The 10,977-nt window shown below is 40.6% G+C and overlaps 1 protein-coding gene across 1 annotated transcript in view; it reads right to left on the reverse strand.

Annotated features, from left to right (window-relative positions):
* The window catches only part of map3k3 (mitogen-activated protein kinase kinase kinase 3), a 150,672-nt gene that overhangs the window by 104,121 nt on the left and 35,574 nt on the right, over window positions 1-10,977 (reverse strand). Inside the window, exons 2-4 of the mRNA XM_043675368.1 lie at window positions 9,957-10,036; window positions 4,667-4,788; window positions 4,516-4,556 (exon numbers count right to left, since the gene is read on the reverse strand). Coding sequence (XP_043531303.1) covers window positions 4,516-4,556; window positions 4,667-4,788; window positions 9,957-9,960 — 167 coding nt within the window. The 5' untranslated portion in view covers window positions 9,961-10,036. The remainder of the gene's footprint in view (window positions 1-4,515; window positions 4,557-4,666; window positions 4,789-9,956; window positions 10,037-10,977) is intronic.

The following is a 10,977-nucleotide window of genomic DNA, read 5'->3' on the forward strand; positions in this document are numbered from 1 at the left end:
CTATCAATAATCATGGAACACTTGGGGTAAGAAATTAGGACTATAACATTTTCCTATGGGACATGTCAGAATTATTCATCCCTCTGCACAGTATCTTTGAGAGGCTCCCAGCCAGAATCAAGGATACACAGGCCAGAAAGCATGCCTGGGATATCGTGCACCTTTCTGGTTCAAGTTCTGTTTTTTAAAAAACTATGAAGGGGATTATAAAGATTCCAAGCCTTCCAGAGAATAAAGTGAGTTTTCAATGACAGCATCAGATGACAATGTACTTGCAAGAAAGGGATGCCTTGTAGGTGCACCACCTAGCCTTTAGATTAGGTTAGATTAGATTACAGTGTGGAAACAGGCCCTTCGGCCCAACAAGTCCACACCGACCCGCCGAAGCGAAACCCACCCATACCCCTACATTTACCCCTTACCTAACACTACGGGCAATATAGTATGGCCAATTCACCTGACCTGCACATCTTTGGACGGTGGGAGGAAACCGGAGCAGACACGGGGAGAACGTGCAAACTCCACACAGTCAGTCGCCTGAGGCGGGAATTGAATCCGGGTCTCTGGCGCTGTGAGGCAGCAGTGCTAACCACTGTGCCACCGTGCCGCCAACCATGTGAAATAAATGGAGTGGGAACTGCTCCCTAATTGCACAGTTTGTGCTGCTCCTTCTGAGTTTTTCCCATGTAAGACGAAGATGCATACACCCAGCGATTAAATTAATAGTCGACAATAACAGGATGATGTATTTCACCATCATTAATGCCTAAGCACTTGCACTTCTCGTGTCCAGCAAAGCTAAGGTGAAGCTGCAGGCTGCAGAGGCAGTTTAAAATCAAGATGCTGCATTATCCTTGCTGCTAATTACATGAAGCGAAATGGCTTTTATTTAAAAAAATCAAGCTCATTTTCTTTATTAAGTACTGAAGAGCACAGAGGCAGGTGCCATAGTAATTAACCTCAAACCCTCCCCTATTCACTTTGCAAGGAAGGCAGCCTAACTGGACTAAAAATACTGTTGCACCAAATCCAACACCAGAACTAAAATGAGCCAGAGGGTCAGAGCACGAGTAAATGTGAAAGCTGCCTTGCCATTCAGCCAATGACATCACAACAGCACAGGAACTGGCCTCACTTCCAAAATTACACACCAGGCTGACTGCTCCAAAACTCCAACAGAATGTCAGATGGAATAGCAGAAATAGGCTATACAGTCCCAAAAGCCATTCAATGATCATGGGTTCATCTGATCTCGGCCCCAGTTATATTTGCTTACCTGTTCCCCACAACTTGAATCAGTCTCAGTTTTGAATATATTCAGTGACTCAGATTCATGACCCTCAGAAGAAATTCTTGATCTCGTTCCAAATTCCACCCCCCGACATGCATGCACATGAGAAGCAGCCTTTATTTTGTCAAGCCTTAATGGCTCAGTAAAATCATCACTCGTTCTTCTACAGAGTGAACCTAATCTGAACTGTCTCCAATGTAAGTACATTTCTTTTTAAACAGGGAGACTAAAACTACATGCAGTGTCCTAAGTATGATTTTATCAACATATTGTATGATTGTAGCATGGCTTATCTATTTTGGGATTCTATTCCCTCTCATATAAAAGATCAGCATCCTGCTTGCCTCCCTAATTATTTGCTATGCCTGCACACTAGATTTTGTACACCTAGATCTCTCAACCACAGGACTATTTAGTTCCTCTCTATTTAAATGTTATTTTGTTTCTATGTTCTTCCTGTCACTTTGTTCCCCACATTACATTTCATTTCATTTGCTCACTCACTCAAGCTATCTACATTCACTTGTAGATTGTTTGGATCCTGGTCAATTAAGTGCAATAAACAGAAAATAGCAATCTAATCTCAGTAACACACATCACTATGTTAAAGATCAACAAGGTCAGGTCACTGCTGCAGAACTGCACAAATAAGACCATAAGGCATGGGAGCAGAAATTAAGCCATTAAACCCATCAAGTCTGCTCCGCCATTTAATCATGGCTGATGGGTTTTTCATCCCCATTTTCTCCCTGTAACATTTAATCCCTTTGGCAATCAAGAACTTATCTGTTTTTAATATACTTAATGACCTAGCCTCCACAGCCTTTTCTAGCAATGAATTCCATAGATTCATCACTCTGGCTGAAGATGTTTCTCCTTATCTCCGTTCTAAGGGGTCTTCCCTTTAGTCAAAGGCTGTCTCCTGCCAATGGAAATATCTTCCCAATGCCCACTCTGTCCAAGCCTTTCAGTATTATGTTGGTTTCAATCAGATGCCCCCTCATTCTTCTAAACTCCAGCAAGTGTGGACCCAGAGTCCTCAAATGTTCCTTATATGTTAATCCTTTTATTCCCAGGACCATTCTCATGAACCTTCTCTGGACCTGCTCCAGGACTGGTACATCCTTTCTGAGGTATGGGGCCCAAAATTGCTCACAATATTTAAATGTGGTCTGACAAAGCCTCAGAAGTACATCCCTGCTTTTATATTCCAGTCCTCTTGAGATGAATGATAACATTGTACTTACCTTCCTAACTACTGATTCATCCTGCAAGTTTACCTTAAGAGAATCTTGGACTAGGACTCCCAGAGTTCTGATTTTTTTCCTCATTTAGAAAATAGTTGATGCCTCTATTCTTCATACCAAAGTGCATGACCTAACACTTTCTCACGCTGTATTTCATCTGCCACTTCTTTGCCCACTCTCCTAACTTCTCTAAATCTTTCTGCAGCCTCCCAGTCTCCTCAATACTACCTTTCTGAGGTATGGGGCCCAAAATTGCTCACAACATTCTAAATGTGGTCTGACAAAGCCTCAGAAGTACATCTCTGCTTTTATATTCTAGTCCTCTTGAGATGAGTCATAATATTGTACTTACCTTCCTAACTACTGATTCATCCTGCAAGTTTACCTTAAGAGTGTCTTGAACTAGTCTTTGTATCATTTGCGAACTTGGTCAGAATGCCCTCAGTTCCTTCAACTAGATCATTAATAGAACACCATTTAGTCACCGGCTGCAATCCTGAGAAGGACCCTTTTATCCCCACTCTCTGCCTTCTATCCATGCCAGTAGCTTGGCTCTAACACCATGGGTCAAAAAGTACAGTGCTGTAAAAGCACAGCAGGTCAGGTGCATTCGAGGTGCAGGAGAGTAGATGTTTTAATAAGGCTTTCATCACCCTCGAAATGTTGACTTTCCTGCTCTTCAGATGCTGCCTTACCCTGCTGTGCTTTTCCAGCAACACACTTTTTGACTCTGACTCTCCAGCATCTACCATCCTCAGGTTCTCCTTCTAACATCATAGGCCCTTATCTTACAGAGCAGCCTCCTGTGGGGCATCTTATCAAATGCCTCTGGAAGCCCAGATAGATAATATGCATTAGCTCTCCTTGATCTAACCTGCTCATTACCTCCTCAAAGAATTCGAATAGATTTCTCAGGCATGATTTCCTTTGATGAAACCATGCTGACTTTGCCTTATTTTACCATGCACTTCCAAGTATTCAGAAATCTCATTCTTCACAATGGACTCCAAAATCTTACTAACAATGGAGGTCAGGCTAATCAGCCTATAAGTTCCCATGTTTTGCCTTACTCCCTTCTTAACAGAGGGGCTAAAGGTGATTTCCCAGCCCTCTCGGACCCTCTCTGACTCCAGTGATTCCTGAAAGATCACTACTAAAGCCTCCAGTGTCTCTTCAGCTATCTGTTTCAGAACTCTGGGTTGTAGCCCTCTGGTGCAGGTGGTTTATCCACTTTCAGACCTTTCAGTTTTTCTAGCACATTCTCCTTGGCGATGGCCATCGTACTCAGCTCTGCCCACTGACTCTCTTGAATTTTTGGGATATTACTCATGCCCTCACACTGTGAAGACTGATACCAAGTACTTATTCGGTTCTTCCCCCAATTCTTTGTTCCCCATTACTACTTCTCCAGTGTCATTTTCCATCAGCCCTGTGTCCACGTTTGCCTCTCTTTTGCCCTTTACATATCTAAATAAACTCTTGCGGTCTTTCCTAATATTACCAGCTAGCTTACCCTCATGGTTATTCTTCTCCTTCCTTATTTCTTTCTTCGTTCCCCAATGCTACACTATATGCTTTCTCTTTTGCTTTTATGCCTACCTGATTTCCTTGGTCAGTCATGGTTGCCTCACCCTCCCATTAGTATGCTTCATTTGCCTACGGATGAATTGTTGCTGCGTCTCCCCCAGATTACTCCCAGAAACTCCTGTCATTGCTGTGAACTGTCTTTCCTGCTAGGCTCCTCTCCCAGTCAATTCTGGTTAGCTCCTCCCTCATGCCTCTGTAGTTGTCCTTATTCAACTGTAATACCATTATATCAGATTCCACCTCCTCCCTCTCAAATTGCAGAGTAAATTCTATAATATTATGATCACTGCCCCCTAAAGGTTCCTTCACTTTCAGCCATTTATAATGTATGAAAATTTTCAATTTTTTTTGTAAACATGGATCCATCATTGACATTATGTTATCACGTACCTTCTTTCACCATTATGTTCAAACTTTATTCGGACATCATTCTGCAACAAAATGGAATGCTTTGCATTAATGAGATGTGACTTTGCAAAATCTCAAAGAAGGTACTTAATGTCAAACCATTAACAAATGACCCTTTTCAATGAGCTCTCACCTGCTTGTTGGCATGGACACTGGCTTTACTCTTCACGCTGTCATAGCCACTCATTCGGCTCCTTCGTCCCATTTGCAGGGCAACCAGGTCCTTCATAATGGACTTTAAAGCTTCCTGCTCATCTGAGAAATTAGAAGTGAAACCAGTGTTAGTGTAATCCAGAGTGTGAATGGTTACAGTTATCTTACAGCAAAAAAAGTTCAACACACCAAAACTGTGGTTGAACTACCCAAACAGCATCACTCTCTAGCACTTTCCCCACAGACCTGCAAATACTCCAATTGAAAATACATTGCATACCGTTCTGAAAGTTAGTTTTAAATCTGATTCCATTATCTTTTTAGGCAAAGAATTCCTGATCATAACACACTGCACACAAAAAAAACTCCTTCTGGTTCTTATGCAGTTGCCTTTGATGATATTCATAAGTTATCAATGCACCTGGCAGTGGAAACTGTTTTTTTCAAAACTTTTTATAATTTTGAACATCTCTTAAATTTTTCATTAACCCTCCCAGCTCTAAGGACAGAAATCTAAGCTCCTCTAATCTTACCACGTAACTTAGATCCTTCTACCAATGTAGGAAATCTCCCTATACCTTCCACATAGTTGGAAACTCTATGAAACATGGTACTCAAATTTCAGATGTTTCAAAAGCTTTGGTATATGCAGGATGTTACAGCATGGAAATGGGCTACCTGGCCTAATAAATCATACCATTCTTGCTTCGTTCAACTTTGCTGTACCAACATATGGCCTTATTCTATCAACATATCCTTCAACTCGTTTATTCCTTAAGATATGAGTGACCTGGCAAAACCTGCAAACCAAAACATCTAAATTTACCAAAATTTCCACCAAAAAAAAAGGAAGAAATGACAAACATGAAGTAAAAAGGTGAACGTCGCTTTAAATAATTGATACAAAAATACCTGCTATATATTCACAAACATCTACACTACTCCCCACAGACATATGGGATCAGAGTTCAAAACTTAACCATCTCAGCTTCTAATACCTAGGATCTCTCAGTTTCCTACTGAAATGACTCATTCCCTCCCTCATGTCCATTCACCACAGCCATATTTCATTAGAGGTCCCAGAAGTATTTGTTATGTGACCAGCGTATGCCTGCAAAACCTCCTTAGCTACATGTAAGACTCTTAATGTTGCAGATTTTCCAGAGATTGCTTTATCTAATCCCTTAAATAAGCCCTGTAATGTAGTTTGTTCAGCTCTGGAACAAAACTGAAGCAGTAGCAGCTGCAGCGAAACTGCCCTATTCACAATTCCTGCCTTAACCATGTCTTCAGCTTTCTTTTCCATTTAATTGCACTGCACATTCCTTATAAATGTACCTTTTCAGCTCTCCCCTCTGCTGTTCTTTAAAGCTGCTTGTTTGCTTGCTGATCATGCTCCCTAGCCAAGGATCACCTGGACCAGTATTTTATATTATCTCAGAAAATTACATCCAATGCAAATGCTTCAAATTCTTTTCCCAACATTCTTAAAACAATCACAGATTCAGAGATATTGAATTATTAATTTTCCTTACTTGTCCTAACTTTCCATACTTGTTCCATCTTCCCTTAAAACACACCTGTGCTAACTCCTACCATGAACCATGGTTAAGGCATTCCACATTCTCATCACTGAGTTATGAGGTTTCCCCAAAATTTCATATTAGGTTTTTTAGAGATTAGATTGTTTTAGGCTATAAAACATAGTGCAGCCCATTGAGACTCTGCCTCATTATGAAATCATGGCTTTCAAATCATCCTCAACCAAACTTTCCTGCCTTACCTCATAACCCTTGCTTCCCTTACTGATGAAAAAAATCTGCCTATCTCAGCCTTGAAGATTTCCAATGAGCTAGCCTGTACAACTTTCGCAGTAAAGAATTCCAGAGATTCATTATTCTCAGAGGAAAAAAAATCCTGTCTTAAACAGATAACTCTTTACTCTGAGACAGTGCCCTCTGGACTTAGATTTCCCCCAAGGGGAAACAACTTTTCCAAATCTACTCTTTATCAAATACTTTCAGAAATGTGAGAGAATCTTCAATAACATAGCCTTTTATTGTATGATACCTAATTTTAGAATCCCATACGAGTAATAATACTTTCTGTATATTTATCCTAAGAAACATTTTCATAATTTAAGACTTCTACCAGGCCACCATACAATCTTCTCTTTTATTCAGAAAATGCACCAGGCTGTTTAATCATTTCTCACTGTAGAAAATAACTGTTTTAACTATGCATAGTACACTCCATATATTGATGCAGCAGAAATTCAAAGTCTTGTAGCAGCACAAGGACAATATTAAGTTGATTCTGGCAGTCAATGCAAATAGATACAGCATCATCTGAACTCTTCAGTTCAGCAGGATGCCATTCTAAAAATGCACATGAAACTGCTCAATTCAAATGCATAAAATCATAACATACAAAAGACCACCTGGGTCCATTATAGCATCAATACATAATAACAGTACTGCTTCTATCCTCTGTTCAGTCAGTTTCAGCAATGTTGCTTCTTCCAAGACTTACTCAAGGAACCTGTACAGGATGGGTAGAAAAGTCAACAGATTACTCTCGTAAACTTTGTAGCTGAAGAGCAAATGTTTACAGGATTTGGTGGGCAAGCATAGAGAGAGAGCTCAACTCTCTAATTAGCATGAGCTGCGCATGTGTCTTTGATATAAGCAGCAGCAGCTACCTATTCATTCAGAAATAATGTGCAAAAGATAGAAATTAAAATAAACTTGTTTTTAATAAAAAAAACAGTCCCTGACTCCCGGATCTCTTTTTTTCTAAATACGGGACATAGCTTTTGACATAATTTGCATGTGTTAGCATACGTAGAACAGCTCTGCTTCCATCAGCCAGGATGTGCCTTTGTTTGAATCTTCCAGTCCAGCCACCTCACTAGTCTGTTACTCAGTTGAGGTCTTGCACTGCCATGTCTTCACATCAAATGGCCTAAGATTGTGGGCGGCACGGTGGCACAGTGGTTAGCACTGCTGCCTCACAGCGCCAGAGACCCGGGTTCAATTCCCGCCTCAGGCGACTGACTGTGTGGAGTTTGCACATTCTCCCCGTGTCTGTGTGGGTTTCCTCCGGGTGCTCCGGTTTCCTCCCACAGTCCAAAGATGTGCAGGTCAGGTGAATTGGCCATGCTAAATTGTCCGTAGTGTTAGGTAAGGGGTAAATGTAGGGGTATGGGCGGTTTGCGCTTTGGCGGGTCGGTGTAGACTTGTTGGGCCGAAGGGCCTGTTTCCACACTGTAAAGTAATCTAATCTAATCTAAAAAAGATGAGATCACTATCTGCAGCTGCAACTGAAATCTGCACTTTTACAGATCAGATGATAGGAGCAGTAAGTGAACTGTATGGTTTAAGCACTGCACACAGATATTCAAAGACTTGTATTAATATTCAAAAATATGACAGAAAAAATAGCATATTGATCAGTATACTTTCTAAGGAGCAGTGGAAGGCTTTAAAGACAGCATTTCAGCAGAAACATACTAAATGAAGGGAAACACCTGAGCACAAACATAACAGCAAACTACACACGGTGCTGGTAACAAGTAATCTGTGGAAATTGATCTATAACTGCATTTCACATGACAGTGATGTGAAAGTAAGGGATTAATGAGTCGTTGTGTTGCTGTCTGACACCCAGATTCATCTGTTCAATTAAATAATTAATTTGCAATGACCTGCTTGCTCTGAAACCTGAATGATTTGTATTGGGGCACATTTATTAATGAATTGGCAGATGACTCCCCGCTGATGCTTTTTCATATTCATTCTGCCACATTTATTTATTCAAATACTGACTGGCATGCTTTCTCCAAAGCCTGATTGAGGTGACAATATTTACATAATTAACTGCCAGCTTCCTCTAGCATCACCCTGTCTTTTGGAGTGCATGTCCAAAAATTGCTCCTTTCTTAAAAGATTAAAAATGACTGCACTCGTAAAAACAGTTGTGGATACAGTTGGAAATGCAACTTTACTGAGAACAGTACTACTTCTGATTGAAAGACTGGAAGGGATAGCAAACTCATCATTAGAAAATGGAAAACAAAAATAGAAATTGCTAAAAAAGCTCAGCAGGTCTGGCAGCATTTGTGGAGAGAAGTCAGAGTTAACGTTTCAGATCCAATCCTCCCTTTAGGAAATGGGCATGGCTTGGGCACAACAGCATTGCTCAAAAATGTAATAAACTTGAATTGGTGGCTCAGCATTAAATAACAAAGACTTAAAACTTTGACCCATCCACACATTTCTCTGACACCCTGGAGACATTTTGTGCAATTAAATACTCGGGAAAACCAAACAGGTTGGGCACCTGGCTGACTAGCTCAAACATTTCAGTGTCAAATTGTGTTTTCCTATGCCAAAGATGTGTTAGAAATGCAAGTTTTTTCCAGTTATCTGTCAGCAGGAAAGTCATTCCTAATCACTTCTACACTGTTCATCAGCCACTGGCACTTTGAAAGGATTAGGAGGTGATCAATTACCAAGAAAGTAACTGGGAGTTTGGAAAAGAGGAACATGCAATGTAAGAATAAGAACTGCTTCCTATGGGGTTTATGACTGTACCACAACTTACATAGTCCCATGCCTTCAGCGGTTCTGTATTCAGTCCAACACAATAGTTGAATATGTATTTTATGAACACAGTCCTTCATCCCATTTGATGTCACTATCACATAACCATTTCATAACTTACTTTTCTATAAACTCTAAGTGAGTGCAGAGAAACTTGGTCAGATAGAGAACAGGTCACCTGCCAGAGTAGACCTATATAGGCTAGTTGTGTTTAATTTGCACCCCGTTAAGTTGGCTGGTCTCCACATCAAGGGAGCAGTAAGAGACACCATTCCATTCCCATACATCATCTCAGGTCTTTAGCTCAAAAAACAGGGAAGTGTAGCCATGAGGAGAATTTGTCTAATGACCCAGATAGTTTGCTGACACTCACCAACTCCTTTTACACAGGAAGATCATTTGTGTACTGAGTAAGTACTTTTGATTTTTGGAACTTGATCAATGCTTTCAGGGCTGATAGTGGTGGTGGTGGTTTAGGGGTGGGGTAGAAAGGAGACTTTTTCTTTTAAAAAGTGACACTGCAGCTAGGTACTCCTTTTGAAACATGCTGCACAGTTTGCTAAAACATCCTGGCAGGATGAGCCAATCTCTTGACAGTATCATTCCCAGATGTAAATTACAAACCTATCAGGAAGTTGAATTATTTCTGGAAGAGAGTTCACTTACCCATATTTGAAGCAGGCAATGTTGTAAATTCTGTTCAAGTCTGGGCAGATTTTCCTCTGCTGAACAGGCAACTATGGCAACTGTAAAGACAGCAGAGAAAATATTCAGCTTAACAAACAGCAATTTTATATTTCAAAATACTAACAAAGTTTGTTCCAATTGATTAATAGAGATACAGCAATTAAGTTCATTTATTTGGATCTCCCAAAACTTAAACCACCAGAATAAGTAGCACTCTTTTGGATTGACTGGGTGTTTTTCACACTTTTTATCATCCCTATAGACAGTTATTGTTAAAATAGCAAATCTGAACTAGTCAGTTTCTAGCCACATCTGCAGACTGTCCAAGTGAAGTGTGCAACAATGGTTAATCAACATACAAACAGCAAAACATGGTTTAACTCAGTTGATTTATAATAGCATGTTAACAAAACTGATATCTTCATCCTTTGGAATGCATTTGTTGGTTCACTGCTACAGTCTCAAGAAACCGCTTCATGCCTCCACAGGCTAATGTTTAGAAGTAACCTGCTTAACAATAAGTTCCACAATCAGTGGAAGAGAGTTTGCTGCATTCAACAGCTCAAAAAAATTAGTGTCATGAGAAGAATGAACATGGGATTCTGCTATTCTCCCCGATTGGGCTTTGAGCCCTTAGATAAACTGTACAGACAGCGTGATCAAAACGACAATATATTTTCTCGCGGGCCAACATATCTGGATACATTATCTCCAAAGGACCAATTATACACAGGACCCAAGCTTCAGGAATAAATCTGCATGGGCAGATTACACAAGGTTGACCCCATTTTGTTTTTGGTTCATAGTACATCCAACATGTCATTCGGGGGAAAGGGAAGCAAGGGTTCCATAGTGGTGCAACACATTCAAGTATACAGAAACAATGATCTTCTGAGAGTGTGCTTTTGTGGGGGTGGGGTGGGGTGGAGGAAATGAGGGAGGGAGAGGGTGAGGGAGGGAGGGAGAGGGAGAGGGAGGGAGAGGGAGAGGGAGGAGAGGG

The sequence above is a fragment of the Chiloscyllium plagiosum genome, chromosome 33 (assembly GCF_004010195.1).
Source record: "Chiloscyllium plagiosum isolate BGI_BamShark_2017 chromosome 33, ASM401019v2, whole genome shotgun sequence".
NCBI lineage: Eukaryota > Metazoa > Chordata > Chondrichthyes > Orectolobiformes > Hemiscylliidae > Chiloscyllium > Chiloscyllium plagiosum.